This window comes from Trachinotus anak, unplaced genomic scaffold, assembly GCF_046630095.1.
Source record: "Trachinotus anak isolate AG129_WGS33_773 ecotype Australia unplaced genomic scaffold, CSIRO_AGI_Tana_v1 ptg000033l, whole genome shotgun sequence".
In the NCBI taxonomy this organism is placed as follows: domain Eukaryota; kingdom Metazoa; phylum Chordata; class Actinopteri; order Carangiformes; family Carangidae; genus Trachinotus; species Trachinotus anak.
Window position 1 is genome coordinate 7649067 of NW_027273884.1, and position 21368 is coordinate 7670434.

A 21368-nucleotide genomic window follows, 5' to 3' on the forward strand; every position below is an offset into this window, starting at 1 on the left:
TTTCCTCCCCCCTGTTGCCAAGCGCTTGCTCTTTGTGGGAACTGTTGGGTTTTTCTCTGTAACAAAGTAAGGTCTTGACCTTACCCTGTAAAGTGCCTTGAGATAATGTATATTATGATTTGGTGCTAAACAAATAAAATTGAATTGAATTGAATTGAAAAACTTCAATAAATTAAACTCACATCTGTCTGCTAACTACCCACATCATTAAAGATGATTACATAGGACATGTCACTCACTGTATTTATTTGAAGGGAAGAAAAATGAAGTAACACTAAGTCTAATAAGTGAAATTGATGTTGTCAGCTTACATTTATTTTCAACAATGATTAAAGCACAAAAACTGTCAACACATATCTTCATTAAAGGATAACTCTGCTTTATTACAACTTGGACCATAATTGGGCCATCCCTGCTGTTGGTTATAATAAAGTACAACACACAGTGGATGTCACAGTTTGACACAAATACAGAGAGACAGAAGTAGTGGTCCAGGTATGGTAGCCCGGATGAGCCAACCTGGGGAGGCAGTGTGATAAACCTGCTGCTGGTGATGTCTTCACTGGGACAGCAGCATCAGTTCATAATAATAAGCTGAAGAAGAAAAGGTTGACTATCACTACCTGTGGGACTCTGATGTTGTTCTCAGTGAAGAAGCTCAGTCTTATAGACAGAGATAATGATGATGATGATGATGATGATGATGATGGTGTACAAAACACCTTAAGATTTTCCTTAAGTCCAAGTTAGGGTTTCTGTAAAAGTCCGTAAAGTCTTCTCCTTAAGGTTTCCTTACAATGTTCACTGAAGAAGTTAAGGTTTTCTTCTTAACATTGGTCTTATACTTAATGAATCACTTAAAGTAACAGAAGACCTCAGGGACCAAACTAAGGGAAAAAAAAAACTAGAGGTACCTCCAATTGTATGTGAACAGCAACATGTCTGAGTTTTAAGTGATAAATGAAGAGGATGAACACATGGGTTTTCTGAGACCAGAACAACCTGATGGACCCTCAACGATGAAGAATTGATTTTACTCTATAGATTTGACTGACAGTCAGTTTTGCAGTGAACGATTGCCCTGCAGTTTTATGTAATGGGATCTTTTGAGTCAATTATTGGTGAAATATTTCATGTCCATTGATCAGCTGTGAGCCGTATTGTTCTTACTTGTCTGTTGAACACTGTGTGTTCTTTTGTTGTAGAAGTTTCACCTTTTCTTCCTCTCAACAGTTTGGTTTTCTTTCCTCCTTTTCTTCTGCCATTTTCTTTTCTACAGACCACCTGTGTGAGACAGTAACCGGTATCACCAGCACTAATGCCAGCAAACAAATGTTCTGTAGAATTTTTCAGCTGTAAAATCTCTTTCATTGTTGTTACCTTGCTGGAACCTTTAAATCCTTAGATTCTGTGCAACAACTTTAAATAACTCCTTCAGCTGAGGAGAAATTCAACCTTAAGTGTTATACTTACTTTAATCTAGGAAGCTTAAGGTGTTTTGTGCAACTGGCCCCAGTTAATTAATTAGTACTAAACAGGAACCAGCCTCTGGTATAGCACTAAGTGATTATCTAATGGTTGTTGATCAGGAAGCCTGTGGAGGTGTCCCTCCTTCAAACAGTACGACAGACTGTCAGAACTGTCTGTGTATAAACTAGTGTGACACGTCCCTGGTAACACATGTGACATAATGAGGTCTTGTTTGATGGTCATGTGATGACTGGCATGTTGCAGTGGAGGCGTGCTGTGATGTGTGCTTGTGCTTTTAAAGGGTTTTTTTTTCTGAAATTTAAATCGATGTCTTTGAATAAAAGTTTTTACGTCTTATTGTGTCTGACCTCAGTGTGATGGCCTGCTCTTCTGCTGCTCAGTGTGTGGACGGTGACTGACTCACTGAGTCCTGCTGCCTCAGGCCTTAATTCAGTTTCTATTTTTGTCAACATTTTATCTGGATTAACTGTGAAACTTTTACTCCAGTTTTTTTTTTTCAATAAAAAACATTTATGGAGAGCTGCTCTCTGTGTTTCTGCTTAAGGGTGTCAGGATCATTAGTGATTCGTTTGAGGCTGAAAAATTATCATCATCTCTTTTTTGTTACTGTTTTGCTGCAACAAATATTTCATGTCCCACCTTGATGGAAGACGACAATCCATCACCAAAGTCAGCACTGGCAGCATTAAATGCGTATGTGAGAATGAGCTGGGGACTGGGTTTGTGGGGGTGTCTCAAAGGAGCTTGACTCTAATTTTGTTGAGGAAATACTAATGACTCCTGGTTTGTTTCAGTCTTTTGGGTGACGGGCTCTCTGAGTGGAAACTTTTGAACAATCTTCTTCCATTAGTAAGAAGATTTACAGAGTGACAGTGGATGAAGCCCAGATGTCCTACTGTTCACCAGAGAGTTAGATGAGCTCTGGACCTCCCTAATTATGTCCTCCTGTAACAAATGAGCCCACAAGTCATCTGCAGCAGGTTATTATGACCCATACTTAGGTTTTGTTGCTAGGCAACATCTAATGGTCATAGTAATTATGACAGGAGCAAAGGGAAAAGTGCAGTGATGTGGGATATAATATGACATAGGAGAGCGGTGTTCGAGTCCCATGTTAAAGTAGCAGTTTATGTTGTTTCTGTTATCCATGAACATTCATTGTTATTATTGTAACCATGACAATGAAGATAGTCTAATGTTGAGGAAGAACTTATTTTAACCCAAATCACAATCTTTTCCTAAACCTAACCAAGACATAAGGTTAACTGCATGTTTATTATTGTATTGTTTGTGATCTGCTCCATCAGTCTTTGCTGTCATGGGGTTTTGTGTGTTCTGGTTTCATATGACACCTAATTCTTAGGCTGACAAGTTTTCCCAAAATTCTGTCTAATGTTTGACATATCTGATACAACAGTGTGATCATTTGACACATCTTCTACTTTTGTTGTGGACCACTTCATGGTTTGCAGATGTGAAAGGTTTACTCACAGCTCTCCAGCTCCAGTGAGCAGGTCTGAGAATCCAGAGGGAAGCGGCTGAAGTCCATGTTACAAGCTGCTGTGACTGTCACTCTGTCCAACCATAGAGACAAAGAGAGAGACAACAGGTGAGAACAGTCATGGTGCTGCACACAGTCAAAGATCACATCAACATTTATGCGCTGTATATTATAACTTCTGAGCAATTAAATGACAAACTAATCACTGGTGGAGTTTTGGTGGCTTCTCATGGTGAATGATATGATTCCTGTCATGTGATAAAAATACAGTTGTTCTCCTAAATACATGAACACACAGAGAAGCAGTCTACACCCATCAGATGGCTCTATGGACGGTGATGGTGACGGTGGTGCCTTTAAGGACATTAAGGATATACAGAACATTTCAGGGGCCTAACACTGAGTTTGACTTGTAAATAAAGTGGTTTCGATCATCTGGATGACCTGTCTGTGAACGACTCGTGTTTCCTGAGTTAGCTGTGAGTATTTCTACTTTTCTTCTTCACCAGCTGGGAAACGGTACAGAGGAGGAGTTAACACCATGCACAGCCGATGCTTCAAGTTGATGTTGCATTCATGCTATATTATGTTGAATAATTGATGATGTGATCCTTCAACCTAAACAACCTTTAGGTCGCTTGTCCGTCCCGTTGGACATGACCCAGAGGAGTGTACTGGCAGCAGAAACTCTGGACCTTTGTTGTCATGGTAACAATAATACAATCCAGAGGAGTGTACCAGAAGCACGTGAAGTGGATCGTCATGGTAACAACAACATCTTTGTCAACCTCTTCCTAATGTCATGTTTATACTTTGTCCTGACTTCCTGCTTCACTCATGTGATGATTATTCTGGCCACCAGAGGTCAGAACTAAACACTTCTGACTATGATTGACTCAGTTAAGTTAGTGTGACCCTCTAACTGGTTGAAGTGTCCAGCCACCAGTACAAGTCCATCTTGTTGGATCATTTGCTGCCAGAATCTTTAATAAAGGCACAATAAGGTCCTCCCAAATAATTCCAACCAGTCTCCAACCTGAACAACCATCAACCCTCTGATACAACCCACAGTGGTGTTCATCCATCCACCCCAACCTCCCATGACACATATTTTAAAACACCCGGTTCGATGAGAAGCTTCAGTTTGCTCAGTTTCTCTGAGCTGATAGATGCAGAAAATAAAAAGTTGTACTCAGCTGATGCAACAGGCTGCACTGTTCAGTCAATCAAGTCCCGCCTTTATGCATCACCTAAAAAACTGCACCTTTCTCACCATGACAAATATTCTTATTCTGCTGCTTTCTAAAGGTGTCATCAACTCCCCATGAAATCTTCTTTTGCGTATAGATCTCTTCTTCCCTCCTCTTCCTCCTCCATTCTCCAATCTGTCCTTAAAAAAGTCTGACCCAGACTCTGAATTTGGTAAAGTAGTTCCATCTTAATCTGTCTACTTCATGTTTTTTTTCCTAATAAAGTGTCATAGGATGAGGCATGATGCTACAGGCTGCTGTGATGTTGACAGTGTGTAAATGGAGCTGTGTGCTGGTCTGGATTATAATCAGTTAATCTCTAAACTGCAAACATTCCTGATCTGAATGAGCTCGCAGGTTGGTGTTTGCTGAGTGTTCATTAAAGTGAGCTGTCGGACTCAAATATGACTCGTGAAACGCCTAAAAAATAATTCATGAGTTTCTATGTCAAAGATTTGGGGATTTTGGACTTGAGCTAAACTACAAACAGAACTTCAAACATCAGCAGAAGACGGCTGTGCTCCTCATTGTAGCCTCAGCTGCATCACACAGACATAATTTGTCTGACAAGATGATGAATATGAAAGTAAATCTGAGAAAAACAAGTTTGTGAGTAAATAAGTGGATGAGTTAACACATAAATGAAAAGCACACCGATTGCTCTGGTTGCTCTGGCAGAATATGCACATCTGACTGCACATTGATTTAACATCTGCAGAGCATCAGTAACAACTTTATTCAAAAACTCTATTTTTCGCATTGTATCTTGTACTTAAGATGGCCTTTATTAGTCCACAGTGGGGACATTTGCATTTGATGCAACAGCTGAACACACTAATGTAAAGCTGTGAGCAGACTTTAAGATGAAGGTTTGTGTAAACACATTTAGGAACATGCAACACAAACTGAAATAATGAAGGTCTCATACATGGATTTCAAATAATGACATAAATTGTTGTTTCTGTATTGTGGTTATTAGGCTTAAATGTCCATACAGTCTAAAGGTAGATGTCCATGTGTTTGTGATTATAAAGCAGGTCTAGGTTCTATATTAATACTGTGAAAGTATCAAAGCATCAGTCCACAGAGAAATGCACACAGCCTGTATTCAGAGCCTGAGCATTAAAACAAGCTATCAGGACTTCTGGAACTTTGTGATTTCACAACAAAGCTGTCACCACTCTCAGCCATGCCCCAAGCCCCGCCCACCTAGACCCACCATCCAATCTCGCAGGATTTGGTTTCTCTGAGTGTTTACCTGAAATCTGCTACTTTCTTATTAGATCACACAGAAAACAGTCAGCCAAACTGAAGAGAGGATCTGAGCCTCTTTTATGATTGGCTGACTGACCTGTTGTTACTAGAACTCTAGAGAGAAGCCTGAGCGAGGAGATGTAAAACTACACTGAGATGGTTTTTGGTTCTTAAAACCACAAATATATCTTCTGATGGAGATCAACACTTCAGATAAAACACTGGAGACGTGTAAAACATGGACCTTTAAAAAGTCCCAAATTTCTATTAGTAGAATCTTTTCTAAGTGAATCGTAGTTTGTGTGTGAGAGTGAACTGGATGACAGGTTTAGAGAGTGTGTAGCGTCTCGTCTGTCTTTTGTCCTCTCTGACCCACGTGTCCCTCAAGACACAGGTGTTCTTCTCATGTGTTATTATCGCTGCAGTCACTGCTGCCACCCATCAGTGTTTTACAGTGACTCCACTGATGACTCTGAGCAGTAACAGGAACATCAGCATAAAAAGAAGAAAACGATTCTTTAACAGAGGCACGGTGAACTCTGTGGCAGTAGAGGCCCCTCAGCTTTCAGCTCTACACTGAAGAAACCATTTTTAACTTTCATGATGGCAATAAAGGGAAAATCAGGTCCAGGGTGAAAAGGCCTTCAGTCATCCTTCAAAGCAGATTCAATAAAAGCTGGATGAAAAAACAAGGTTAGCTTCAGAGAAGCAAACACTGTTTTAACCTCTTCAACAGGGGCTTCCAAAGTCTAACAGTGTGAGACCTCCCTCAGACAACTCAGCTGGATACATAGACAACTGTCACTGGATTACACTAAAGAACACTTAAAAACCTGATGATTCTCTGGTTCATAAAGAGTCTTTTCTCTCTGGTTTCTAATCAGAATAATGGATGTCAGACATTATGATATCACACTGAATATAAAACTATGTGTCGCTTGTGTTCAGATTTGGCTGAGTGAAAAGCATTTTTCAGTTATCTTAATGTCCATGAGCTGTGTCACTGCAGATCAGACAGATTTCTAACCTTCTGGAAAGATTCTTACTGAGAATATTTGACTTAAAGAATAACATGTGAAGTCACAAATCATTTAATTATCCACAGCCACAGATAAAAAGTCCATATAGACTAAATCTAGTGAGTTGTGCAGCTGACTGATTGTTAACCCATCTGATGGAACCTGCTGGGCCTCAGTATTGGCTTTTGAATTCAGTCCAAATCCAGCAGTGATGCTGTGAAACCAGGACATTTTTACCAATAACAGAGGCCATGAGGCTTTAAATAGAACTGAATCTGTCTCAGTCCAACATGAGGTGGAGCTGCCCAGAGCACGTAGTCTAACCTCTGAGTCAATGAGTGGAACAGTAAACACAATGATGGCTGAAGCTCTTGGCAAGCGACCACCACCACCACCACCTGTCCCCAGCAAGAAACCATGTTCAGCGGCAAAGACTAGAAGTGATTGGAATAAGGTTGATGCTGAACTCACAGTGTTTCTTTTAGACTAGTTTTTTTTTTTCATCTGTAAAACAAGATTTTTTTTTTCCACTCGTCTCTTGGAGGTTGTTTTCACAGAACTTTTTTTTTGCCTTTTCAGGGCCTTTCAGGGCCTTTCAGGGCTTCCATACCTTGGCTATGTCATGATAGGAAATACCCTTTAAGATTAAAATTATGGTAAATCTTTTATTATCTAAAAATCTTGAGATAAATTGGTTATTATTTATTATAATTATTATTATATTATTATATACTATCATTATTTTTATTATTATTATTATTATTATTTACAAGAGCAAGTTAGCTTTAAGGGGGTCTTCAATGACTTATTATTATAACACTTCTATGAAGTTGGGGAGTCAGACAGATTAAATGAACAATCAGATCTGTGCAGCAGAGACTAAGATATCCTTAGCCTTTATTTCCCATAATGCTATGCAGTGGTGTAAAAAGACCAGATTCTCTTGAAGTTCATGTCTATCAATACATGTTCCTCCAATATCTACCAAGAACCAGTCACATCATTTCAAGAATCAGTATTTTTATAGATATTGAAACACATCTGTACTGTGCTGTCTGCACAGCAGCAGTGACTCAAACAATAAACACATGGTAAAAGGTTAAAGCTGCAATAATCAGTATTTTTATATCACCGCTGGATCAGATGTGTGATGTGACAGGTGTATTTCATGGTCTCCCTCAGCTCTTTTCAGCCTCTTCAGCTTTTTGTTTTTGTCTCACAGTGCAGCCTGCATCATCCTCGGGGGGATTCCAGAAAGCGGGTTCAGTTTTCTTCAACAAACCCTAAGTTTCTCTCTGTCTCCTCCGAATTAAGCTTCTGACCCAGCACTTCATTTCCTCTTTCATTCCTCAATATCAAAGCTGAAAGCTCATATCAGAGAACCATAATGCTCATTTTTTAAATACAATGACAGCAGATCAAAATCCGGGTTAAATATCAATTTGTTACCGAGACATTTATATCTGTCCCAACAGAACAGTCAAATGTTAAACATGGTGGGTTCATCCTCAGCTCAGATTAAAATCACAGTGTGTCTATAACTGTTACTCTGTGGACATTAAGATAACTGGTCATGAAACATTACTGTGCATTAATCACTGAAAATTAAAAACAAAAATCTGTCACAAGACAGTGATCAATGAATAATCATTTCTCATGCTGTGATTGGTCAACATTGACGGAACTGTCCAATCATAATAAGATGGTTGTAGTGTTTCTGAACTGACTTAGGCTGGACTATATAGAGTCCATATAGAGAAATGAAGACTCTGCTCTTTATTTTCCTGTTGCCATGGTGAATTGTAGTATAAGAGCTCATTGATGATGGCTTTTTTTTCAACACAATCAGAGCTGACTGCCCTGATCAGCTGGTCTGGAAACCAGAGCCCAGAGTTTCCTGTCTCAGGGTTCATCAACTTATCAAGGTGAGTTTGTTAAACCTGTTTCCTGGAACAGGCTCCTGGTCTCCAGCCACAGTCAGGGAGCAGCTGGAGAACGTGGTGGAGCGTTTAGCAGCTATAGAGAAAGATGTTACCATCAGGAGCTGGTGGAGACCAAATGCAGAGCTAAAAGAGAGGGAACACTGAACTGAAACTCATCAGCTGATTTCAAATTAATGCTAACGTTGTTACGCGTTTGCTTGATGTGTAAATGGGAAACTACATGCTAACATATTAACCATAAAAACATATTTAAATGTACATCATGCTCAGCTTGTTGTGGAGTTCTGCCTAGAAGTCACAAAAAATAGTTTGCAAACAAAATGTGTTTTGTACTTGACTTAACATTCAAATATAACAAAATATGATTGTAATTATGTCGAGTGGAAGTTTTACACTAAAGTATAACAGCCACCATATCATTCACATATATCTCTATTTGTATGCCGTTACCACCTGAAGCCACAAAATACACTCATGCCTGCAAGTGACTCACTCAGCTGTGGAGGAACAAACATCTTTGAAAACCAAACTTGCAGTGAATCACCACTAAATTACCAAAGTGTAACAATTAGAGGGTCATTTATGTCCCATCACTTCTTTAAATGTCATTTAAAGCAAAATGTCAAATAAACAAATGTGTGAAGAGCAACTCTAAGAGTGACATTAATAATACAATAATGATGGAAATTAACTAAAACAATGCACACATTGTCTGTACTCCTTAAAAGTTTGATGTGTCCCACCTGACCATCAGTAATTAAATACTTGTTTCACAGATATGAGCCCTTAAATACTATTTTTGAATAAGTTTACTTTATGGATTAAAAAGTTAACTTATGTCCCACACTTTAAGTGCAACCCTGTTATCAAACCAATACCCTCCCATTTCACAAATGGAACATTCCAGAAATCAGGAAGTAGCCGTGTCACATCTGCAGCATGAGCAGGACGAAGGTGAGAACCCTCTCTTCAGTTTCTCTATTCTAATAAAAAATGTTGGTGTTATGCGCTGTCATAAATCTTACCCTGTTACCAACATTGTTGTTAGAAATATTAAATATCATATAATTTATCTTCAGTACACAGTGAAATATGTTCAGACATAGCATGCACCATGCGCTTCCAAACTAGATAACCCCTCATTAACAATACTGGATTGCAGCCAAATATGCAACACTGTTGCATGCAAATGAATGACAGGGTTGCGCACCAATCTGTTTGTTATTGGAACTAAATTGTAATGAATTGGAAACCTCTTGATTAAATGATTTAGTCCTTTGTGTTTATAGATGAAACGCATTTCAAACACAGCAGGTAGCAGTTAGTCTTCCCCACTGGGTCAGCTCACCCATTTGATTTGAACAATCTCCATAAGTGTGTAAATAAATGTAAATGTCTATAAATGAGCCGAGGAAGTTTGCTCAAGTGATGCTAAAATGCTACAGACCTCAGACTGTAGAGGACGTGTCCATCAGGAAAGACACGCAGCATGATGTTGTCGGTGGTGGTGTCGTGGATGAAGGACCTCTTGGAGTGGACGAAAAAGACGTCAGGGACCCAGATCTTCTTCACCAGACGACCGTCGAACGTCATGCTCTTGTTGGTGCTGCTGGTGAATGACAGACGCTCGTCCTTCCAGTAGTGCCTCAGGTACAGTGTCATGGTGAAGTCCTGGTGGAGAGTGTGGAAGGCAGACAACAATATCATCATCCACACAACACTGAGTTTTTACTCGGTAAAAATCATTTAGTCAAAACCAAGGACTTCAAGATCCAAAGAAATCAAAAAATACATTTTCCAGGTTCTAATCCTGCAGCGTCTGTGTGAGCTGTTCTGCTTCTCCTCCTGCTCACTACTTTCCACCTTCGAGTATTAAAATCAAATCTCTGGAGGATTTGATGAAACTATCAACCTACTCAGTTTTCATTTAGAAATATGTCACATCCAAGTTTAAGGTACCTTAACCACTTTTTCACTTGGACTCTGTGGTTCACTGATCATGAAGTCATTAGGAAGGCTGGTTAAGGGGAAACTGTTGGAGTGGGCTGGGGATGCTCTGGACTGCATTCAATTTGCATATAGGTCTAGGATGGGAGTAGAGGATGCCACAATCCCATTAGTCAATTTCACGTATAAAAACTTAGAGGGGTCTGACGCATATGCCAGACTCTTATTTTTGGATTTTTCATCAGTGTTTAACACCATACATCCTAATGTTTTAGCTAAGAAGCAAATTACTTATTGTAAACTTGATGTACATTTTGTGGGCTGGACTGTAGATTTTTTTGAACATGCAGGTCTCAGAGGGGGAGAGTTTGTCAGAACAATGCTCCTCCTGCACTGGCTCCCCTCAAAGTTGTGTCCTGTTCCCTTTGCTCTACATTCTTTACACCATTGACTATTGAAGCCGACATGATGACAGGCTCATCCTGAAGCACATCATGGAAGAGTGGTGGAGGAGTGGTGTGATGAGGCCTTCCTCTAACTGGATACCTCAAAGACCAAGGACGTGGTTATTGACTTCAGGAGGAAGATGTCTCACTCCCCATCTCAGACAGTCATCAATGGAATTGCAACTAAATCAGTTGATCTGTATAAATATCTTGGAACAGTCATTGACAGTGAGCTGAAACCATTAGGACTAAAACTCTTTTATCTGCAATAACCTGCCAAATTGCACCTGTAAATTGTCACTTTATAGGGTGTTGTGTTTTTGTGTTTTTAGTGTCTGATGTTCTTATTGTGGGTTTTTTGTTGTGTGTTGCATTGATAATTAAATGAATTGAGGATAGTGGTGCAAAATCAATTTCCCATCACTTCCCTAAATTTTTGTGAGTCGGTTGCTTAAAAGTTAAAAGTCATTGCTAGGCAACCTGACTAACATGGAGCAGAATGGAACAAAAAGCAGGAAAATGTTACAGTTCATTCAGTCACTCTTTCATTCTCATACTGCCTTTGCCAAATATCACAATCTCTTTTGGCCTTTCTGCAGTAACCACAACCTTTCTTCCACCCACCTGACCTGACTCCTCCCCGCCCACCTGCTCACTTGTTCCTCATTCTCCAGTCACTTCCTAGGATATATACCTGTTCATTTCCACCTTTACCCTGCCACATTGTCTATTGTGCCTCACTTCAAGTGTCTGTCTGCCTGGTTTGACCTCCTACCTGTTTTTGGACTTTACCTTCTTTCTGCCTGTTGCTCCCTGACTCCACCTCCTGTTTTTCCTCCAAGGATAAAGAATAAAGCTGAACTTTTTATCAGTGTCTCGAGTTCATGTGAGCTCATCCAGTTCTGGGTCGTCACAGGAGAAAACAGATGGAGGTCCAGGTGTAGTACACTACTTTTACTGATCATAAAGTGAGAAATCCTGTCTGAGTGACTGTAGCTGTGAAACCCCTCAGTGTACTGAACTGAGCCGAGGTGTGTTATTTCTTATGACAGTGGCTCTCAACCTTTTGGAGTCACGACCCACCAGAATAGTCACAGTGGCTGTAAATGAAAGGTTTGGCCCTAATTCTATTTTCCCTTCATTACAGGGAAGTGAAGGGACAGTCAATAAAAAAGAGAGAGAGAGAGAGAGAGAGAGAGAGATTGATTTTGAGTGATTATTGTCAATGCTCTGATTAATAAATGGATGATCAATAATGATTTGTTTGTGATGATAGTTGTCACTGTTCCTCCTGATTTATAAATTTGTCACATGAAATAAGCATGTTTACAGCCTGGTACAAAAACTGTTCTGGTCTCTAGAGCTAATTTCCTCCTTCATGACAACTGTACGGCTGAGTTTTATATATATATCACCTGTTTATATTTTATCTTTGAGTGACAGGTGGGTGAGTGTGAACTCTCACCTCTTTGTTCATTTTTTGATCAGCTGGGAGTGAGGGGCGGAGTCAGGCACTGCTAAGATGGCGACAGTGGGGCTTCAGAAACCTGTGATGTCACAGAGGCTCCACCCATCTTTATTTAAAGTGGGTTTTTGTGTGTGTGTGTGTGTGTGTGTGTGTGTGTATGTGTGTGTCCACACTTTGACTCTCACAAATAGTCCATAAAATCTATTCTAAGGCAAATCAGTGGTGCATGTGATGTGAAAAATTTCCCCAGTCTGAAATATGTTATTTCATTATTTTCTTCACAACCATCTGGTGACTGGCTAATTTCTAGACCCTGTCAGGGTCGGGATCCCCAGGTTTAGAACCACTGGCTTATTATGATCATTTCATATTTCAGATGCTACATACAGTCTTGTGTGGTGGTTTTCTTTTACAACTGATAACTGCTGACAATTTACCTATTTACCAAGCCATTAGTTTTTATTTAGTTGTTTTTGTTGTTGCTTGTGTGTCTGTGTGTGCGCCTGCATGTTTGCATGTCATTTGTTTCATCCTCTTCCTTTCTTCTCCTTCTCATTGGCAGCATACTTATTATTCTCATGCTATTGTTCGTCTATTCATTGCAAGAATTTAATGAGATTTCCTCTTCTTCCTGTTTCCTTCCTCCTGACTTCATGTCAGGAGCAGTTATTCTGCCTGGCAACAGTCCAACAGACAAAAACAATTTCATCCATTCAAAGCTTCTCAGCTCTGCACATCATCTTCAAACTGAAAGACTTCAGACAGTGAACCATTCAGAGTTTAACTAAAGAAAAATCCATTGTTCTGTGTTGGATGGAGCTGAACTCACTTCAAGCCAAAATATTGAATTTACTGAAACTTCCAGATGATTTTACTCTTCACTGCACAGGAAGAAAATGTATGTGATTGTATAGATGACTGTCTGCATATGAATGTTGTGTATGATTCTTTAAAATGCTGTTGTGCTACATTGACTTTTCCACCCGTTCCAAAAGATTAACCACAAATTCTTATTGGCCCAGATCCTCTTCTCGCACAGCAGTGTGCAACACATTTAATATTCTGTCAGAAACCTGACGTTTGATTCCAGCATCAACTTCAATTAGATATTAACAAGGGTGATCCAGTCTTTCTTCTACATCTAAGGAATATCACTAGAATCCTTTTAATTTTGAGCTTCAGAAATCCACTGTTAAATCATGCATGCTTCCATTTCCTCATGTTTGGACAACTTTAAACACATGAATCAAAAAATTATGTCAGTTTGATATAGAATAGATTTTAAGATTTAACTTCATGGTCCCAGATTCTATATCTGAGATGCTCCCCCCTCAGTCTGCACAGAGACCCTTGATCGGGAACCTGTTGGTTTTCCTGTGAATGATTTTTGTTGTTTTCACAGTATTAGTAGACCTACTGTGTTCCCAACAGTGTCCTCCCGCTGAAGCTGTGTATGGTACCCAGTGCATTCCGGGTAAGAAAAGAAAAATACTTTTATGCACCGACCGAATTGGTTTGATATAATCGAGGATGGAGAAATGTCTTGTCATTCGATACCTAAGGACAAGTAAATCTCCTCAGAGTCAGTGAGCCAATCAGCACTTAGTCATTCACCCGCATTATTAGATCTTGGGCCAAGCATGTTGTTTATTTACATGAACACGGTTGAGTGTGTAAAGAGACCGAGCTTAAAAATACAACTAAAGTAAAACTACACTTTCTACTGGACTATGTGTTGCCATTTTCTTCTTGCAAAAATGGATTTGATTAAATTGTTGAAAAAAGTATCGTTAAGAATCAGTATCGAAGTCAAGGTATCAGCATCGGTACCAATATCAAAGATTTCTGAATGATACCTAACCCAATATAAATACTATAAACAACGCACAGTGAATTCAAAGATGAATTCAACACGGATTGGCCTGTATGTATCAATCAATGTGTCGCAGTCAAGGTTGTTGCTAGGCTGTGATGCTGACGGCTCTTTCTGACAGAACCTGTCAGGATGCTAATGGTTAGCTGTCATGTTGAAGAGTCATTGTTTCTAAAGAGCTCCATGAGGCTAATGCTGTGTTCATTGCGTCCATGGAATTGAGATAACTGTCTCCCATCCTGATGAAATCACCTGCATGTGGGGGGGGGGGGGTTACTCTAAGTAACTAAGAGCCTAATATGCAATCATCATAGTTACCATAGTTACAGGCATAAAACACAGGAAAATAGACCTGAAATTAGACAGCATCACCTGACTTCCTCCTCCACTGCTGTCATAATCATCACAGCTGCTGAAGGGCTTTGTCACTTGAACAAAACATTTGGGGAGATTTGCTGAAAAGACTGACGCTGTCTCACACAACCATGAGATGTCAGTCAGCAATTAAAAGCCTGAGCTATGGGTCATAATGAGTTGCTTGCACAAATGACGTGTAAGGTTATTTTCATTTGGTTATTTCATCATGTCTAATAATCTGTCTGTTGTAATCAGGTGTGGATAAATGCAGGTTTTCTTACCATATCGACCTCAGAGATGCTGTCCAAGCTCTCCACCTGAACATCCACTCCAACAGGGATTGCAGGTCCTGGAGAAAAAAAGGTCATATCTTGAACTCATGCATGTGAAAGTACAGAGTCATGTAACAGGAGGCGGTGCTGCCCAGCTGGTTTATAAAGGAACTTTCTGAATTTCTCAATTGTCAGTTCAGTGAAGATTTTTGAACTCCTCAGTGTCTTTTACTTAAGTCTACCTAAAACCAAGTTGCACTTTTTTATTGTACGTACACACTAAAATCCTAAAAGTGCCTCCCTGATGCTTCTACATATCTGTTTATCATTTTATTATGGGAAACCTATAAGTCTTAGGTTCCTAATATTCTGTATGTGAATAATACACAGTGAAAATTTGTTTAAACCTAACAACCATCAGTTCTCCTTTCCTCCAATGAGATGATCCCCTGGAAACAACTAGGAACATTAGAGTCAAATGATAGGAAACAGTGAATAGCGTATGTGGGGGATTTATATTAATATATATTAGCAGAGAAAAATAAATAAGAGAGTAATTCACCAATGTCCTGAACCTGGAGCAACCTAAGCTTAGTTTTCTGAAATGCCTCTTCCTCCCCTGCAGCAATTTTTGATGTTGGTGTCTGACACTTTCTGATTATCCAAACCTAAACTGAAGCGAAGCAAAATCTTTACAATTCATATCATTCTCACTGGAAACATCCAAATCTGCTGATGTTGTGTTAAACTGTTTGCAAGATGAAACAATAACCAAGCTGTTAGACCTCGGGGGAACATCCTGAATGTTTCCAGGGTGTGATTTGCATTTCCATTATGTGGCAGATCCTGTGGATGGAAATGTTTGTCCAACAGTCCAGAGCGAGAAATCCCAACTCCTGCTGCTGAGACAGTTTCATGGATATTCATAGTTTGCAGAGAAGTGTTCCTCATGTCTGTGGTGTCCTCCTGAGGATCTCTGCCGCACCATCGTCCAATCAGAACGATCCCTAGTTTGGTTCAGGGAATCACAACACTATTTACAATGGAGACTGAGGATGAATCCTGATGCTTTTGTCATGTGTTTTATAATCACATCCATGACCCAAGAGGATTAAATCCTCTCCATGACCTGAGGCTACATCCACACTAATACATTTTCAATTTAAAACACTGTTTTAAAAAGACAAAGATCTCCATCCAGAGCATTTTAGCTCTGTATCAGAAATTATCTCCATCCACACTGACACACCTGAAAACACACACATGACCATTCATACACTGGGCATGTGTGAGCTGGTGTAAACAGGATGCAGATCGTCTCCTATGAAACAAGGTCAGTCACACTTTAATTCATTATCCATGTTGTTTTCACCACTGGTAGTCCAGGCTGATAAGAGCCAATCAGGAAACACTGTGGGTGTCCACGTCATCATTTCCAAAACTCTGGAGTCATGCGGACACCAGGTGTAGATGTAGCAAAAGTAATGCATTTTTAAAATAGTGAGCTGTTAAAATGATGCAGACTGTATATGAAGGATGTAACTGGGAGGACCAGTTACAGAACACATATGGAAAGTATCTTTGAGTTAGGCCACTGATGTCTCCTGTAAATTAAATGGACAAAGAAAAAAGCTGGTTTGTTTCCTAGTGAAGCCGATCCTAAGTGAAATATGTTAAATTTCAGATTTATGGATCCAAACTTAGGGATTAAAATAAAAAAAGCACCAGTGACACCAGTTTTATGCAGTTCTATGTGAATTCATGGTGACACTCGGCTCATCATCAGTCTGATTTATATTGTGAAGAAACCAGGAATCAGTAGTGAGTGTGTCCACAGATGTGGTACAAGTGATCAAAGGTGTGGTACAAAGGTGAATTCTGTTAATGGCTCCTTTTGATAGAAAAGAGGAAAGTCAAGCAAAAAACCAACAGCTTGTCTCTGTCTTTGTAGTGAAAGCTCTGCTTGGCTTTTTTTCTGTTGCATCATCATGTCCACTCAAGCTGGTTCCTGGTTCCAGCTCATCCTTTCACAGACATAAACCTGTAGGAGGCTCCACTGTTCTGTTTACTATGTCTCATTCTGCTTTGCACCTCAGTGTCTGTGAATGTTTCATATCTCTTTAGCGTTTCTGTCATGACCACTGGTCATTTTCTCTGAAAAGCCCCGCCCAGACATGACGTCATCGGCCACCTGTCTCCCCTGTCCCAGGTGAGATCATGTGGAAAAAGCATTTAGATCCTTTACTAAAATAAAAAGTACCAATAGCAACACATCAATACTCCATTACAGGTAAAAGTTCTGCATGAAAAATACTACTTAAATTAAAGTTCATAGGTCTAAGCAACAAAATGTAGCTAAAGTATAAAGTAGTAGTAGTAGTTAAAAATACTAGCTTGGTCCCTCTGACTTATATATTATTATATATGACATCATTAGATTTGATCATTTATTGAAATTAAACCATGTGAGAAGTTTAGAGGAAACAATGTATTAGTTGCTATTACTGGTACTAGCAACTAAAGCTGTCAAATATATGTAGAGGAATAGAAATATAAAGCAGCATAAAACTGAAATAAATAAAGTGCAATATTCAAAATTGTACTTAAAGGTCCTGTGGTGTAAACAAGATTTTACACAATAAAACAGCAGCAAGCAGCTGTTCTTTGTGTAAAGATCTAGTGGAGTCATGGTGTCCTGAGCAGGGAATGAAGCCACACCCCCTCTATGTGTGATGTAATCTGAGTTTCTCTGGTCTTTGTTTGGGTAGCCGAGACAAAATTGTGTGGATGTTAGTGCATGTTAGTGCATGTTAAACTATTAGTCCTCCCCATGTTTATAAACACACAGGCCCCGCCCACAGGTGAGGAGACACAGTGCAGTACGGAGCGTTCAGGTGAGTGACCTTCCAGAATTTCCTCCATTGAAGAAGAAACCGTGTTTAAATAGATAAGGTCATGGATGGACATGGGGAATACTGACTCAAATCCTGGTTGGCCAGTGGACTGTCAAAACATCCAGAAAGTCTTTACCAGCTCCATCAGTGTCATTACCAGCTCCATCAGTGTCATTACCAGCTCCATCAGTGTCATTTGCACAGCTGGTCCCAGTGGATCAGTCCAGGTCTGATTCACTTTCTCAGTCTGACCGTGGAGTCAGTCCTGGTCTGTCTGATGGATGAGATGGAGAATGCTACAAGCTGCTAAAGGCTCCAGCTGGACTCTCCTCCATGTGTCAGAAACCTGATGCTACATAATGTTACATGTCTATTTTCATTGATGATAATGCTAGCTGACTTACTGTTACCCTTATCATGAACGTGTTCGGTAAATGTTGCTATTGCTAGCTGGCTAACTGCCATCACAGCAATAATAGCATAGGCTAATGGTTGTGGTTAGATTGTTGTTTTTTTGTTGTTGTTGTACACATGGTAACTTTATTCAGTTGAGCCTCCACTTGTGTGTTTAGTGACTGATTTCACTGCACTCTTTAACACCTTGCTGACTGAGAATGTTACAGAACCTTTAAGAACAGTAGTTCTGCCTGATCCTGACCCAACGTCCTTGGTGGAGATCAAACCTCATCATCTGACTCTGATTCAGAGCCTCCACCATGCAAAAAGACCAAATACTGTATCTGCCTTTCACAAAGAGTCTTTGTGTGACAGCTTATTGCCTCAACTTTAGAAAAGAACACAATGACATTATAGGTCACCAGATCATGGCTGATCCAGTCTCCATGAGGATAATGAATGATTATACATGATTAATACAGTCGCTGCCACTGTGCCACCTACACACAACAACTCCTGCTATTTGACAGTGACAGGTATTTAATAAACTCAGAGGACTGAAGACTCCTATAAACAGCTGTCTCATCTTTTACACACTCAAGTAATCACATTAAAAGTTGTGGTTTATGGACATTTAAATTTGTAATATAAGTGGAATTGTAAGAAAACTCAACATCCAGGAAATGTGTTGTGTGATTCTGAGAAGTTTGTGTGTATCGGTGTGTGTGTGTGCCTCCATCAACTAGCCTGACAGCCCTCTGCAAAGTTTATAGACCAACACTGGTGCCGAAATGTGGAAAAGCCAGATGTTTGGATGTTGTGCAGAGACAGACTTTCATAACCAGACTATATATCTTTAAGAAGGATTGGCTTAGATGGGCTCTTCCACACTGAGACAAAATCTTCTATACTCAAAGGTCCACAAACAGATCTCAGAGAAAACCTCTGATTGACAGTGGGTGCAGTAAAAGATACACCTGTAATACAACCTGTAAAACATAGCTACCTCTTAAAAAGTAAATGAAATTTAATACAGACTGTCCTGCCTCTCTTCACTTTATTAGAAACAGCAGAGCGGTGTGTAAACTCAGGTCCAGGTGAGGAGCTTCAGTTCATGTTCACATCAGAGTCCCTGTGACTGTGACATGATTGTTGGTCTGAGTGTTTCTGAAGCTGCTGATCTCCTGGATTTTGTTTAAGGTTTAGTGTCAGTGTGTCTCATTGTCCAATACTGACAACCAGAACCTCTGCACATCTGTCTGCAGCTGGAGAATAAACATCAGGCTGCGCTGCATTCAAGGAGGTAATCTGCCACAGACCCAGAGATGACTGCATAGATAAAGCTGTAGCAATAAGATGGATTTTTTAAAAATATCTAAAACTTGATTTATGACTTAGACATAAAACTTTTCATCAGACAATAAATGTTTCATATTGTGAAGTGTTTTTCCTGATGAAAAGAAAATTTAACTGGCAGGAGTTCGGTGACTGCCCAAAACCAGTGTTTCAGCATTGATTAGGGGTTTCAGTGTTAACAAGTTTTTGTGAAATGGAAAATGATGTTTGTCTGTTTGCTTTATTTTTTCACTGTTCTCATAAACACAACTGATGTATTTCTGTCTCCTCTGACTGTCTAATTTTATTTTTTTAATACAACCAATCAAACAAAGATGTTATCAAAAGTGTTGCTGTACCACTGAATATCTATGAGGCCGTGTTTGTTCAAGACTTATGAAAGCTAACAGCCCTGCCACTTAGCCTTGTTTTATTTCACCCAGCACTGTCATGGCAGCAGCAAAACAGCCAACCCTTACTGTTCACTGTGATGTACGCATATACAAATGTAATATATGTACATATAAAATAAAAACACATATGTAAAAAATATATATAAAACTGGAATAATTCAATATGACATATATGTTTAGTCCATACAAATATGTACATTTATTTAGGACTATACTGTAGTAATATGTTACATAAAGATAAATTCATCCCAAAACCTATCAAATCTGTGTTATTATTATATACAGTTGATTCCAAAAGTCTGAGACCACTTTCCCAGAATGGGAAGATTAATGAGAAAAATATATGTAAGCCTGTAGAATTTTCTTTTTTCTGGCTTTTTATGCCTTTATTTATAGGTACAGTGAGAAAGACAGGAAAGTTGGGGAGAGAGGGGGGATGACATGCAGCAAAGGGCTACGGTTTGGACTCGAACCCCGGGCTGCTGCAGTTAGGACTAAACCTTAATGGTACATGCTCTACCAGGTGAGCCACAGAGGTGCCCCAGCCTATGGAATTTTATATGTATGTTGTGAACTTGCATATATAAACTAGATGATGCAGTTGCTGAAGACATTGAAGAACAGTGGATTTCTGGACTCTGGAAAGGCTGAAGCTATAGTGCTTTGCTGGCTGCTAAAAAAAGTCTAAAGCTGAGCTTCGCTGTTTGAAATTCCAGCTACCTACATTTAAATGTCTGTCTGTCTGTCTGTCTCTCTGTCAGTTAGAATGACAAACTGAATTTAACAGCCAAATTATTCCTGACTAACACTGAACTAAAATATATTTACAGTGAAAACTGATGAAGAGTGATTCAATCTATCTGTCTTGTATGTAGTGTTGGAGCAGTGTGTCACTGGACTTTGAAAGAAATGTCAGTAAAGTGTTTGATAAACACCACAGACATGCACCTCTAAAACTCAGTAAAAGATCATAACTACTATTGCCTAAAGCTCTATATTTTCTGAGAAAGGGGGCCTCTGCTGAACACAGGGATATAAAATATTTGTCTGTGGCGTCAAATATGTGACATGTGTAGTGATTTATAAAAATGCTTTCCCTCCAGTTTTCCTCCTGATTTTCTGCTCTTATTTTACATTAGAGTGAATTTAGGGCAGGTGGATGGTACTTTTGAAGGGCATAGTTCAAATTCTGTAAGTCACTGAGCTTTGGTTGTCACATTGTATGAAACAAGTGAAGAGTGAAATTTGTGGCTATTAGGACAAGTTAAAGAGGATTTTACAGTTTAACACCCTCTTCCACTCTCCTGTGATGTCCTCCACTCTAACCTCCTCCTGTAGACTCCCATTATAAACTCAAACACTGTCAGAAAAAAGCATAAAACTTAAACTGTGATGAATCAAAAACTATAAAAGATATTGAAAAGCCAAATACAAGTACAATAGCTGAAAGTCTTGGTACCCCATATATAAAAATGGTCTAATGTATACTTGTGATGTCCTGATTGGACT

At 39.4% G+C, this 21368-nt stretch overlaps 1 protein-coding gene across 2 annotated transcripts in view; it reads right to left on the reverse strand.

Moving 5' to 3' along the window:
- gabrr2a (gamma-aminobutyric acid type A receptor subunit rho2a) overlaps positions 1-21368 on the reverse strand; it is a 53576-nt gene that overhangs the window by 16315 nt on the left and 15893 nt on the right. For both annotated transcript variants that reach the window (XM_071471447.1, XM_071471446.1), the window contains exons 3-5: positions 14831-14898; positions 9906-10129; positions 2983-3065 (exon numbers count right to left, since the gene is read on the reverse strand). In XM_071471447.1, coding sequence (XP_071327548.1) covers positions 2983-3065; positions 9906-10129; positions 14831-14898 — 375 coding nt within the window. The remainder of the gene's footprint in view (positions 1-2982; positions 3066-9905; positions 10130-14830; positions 14899-21368) is intronic.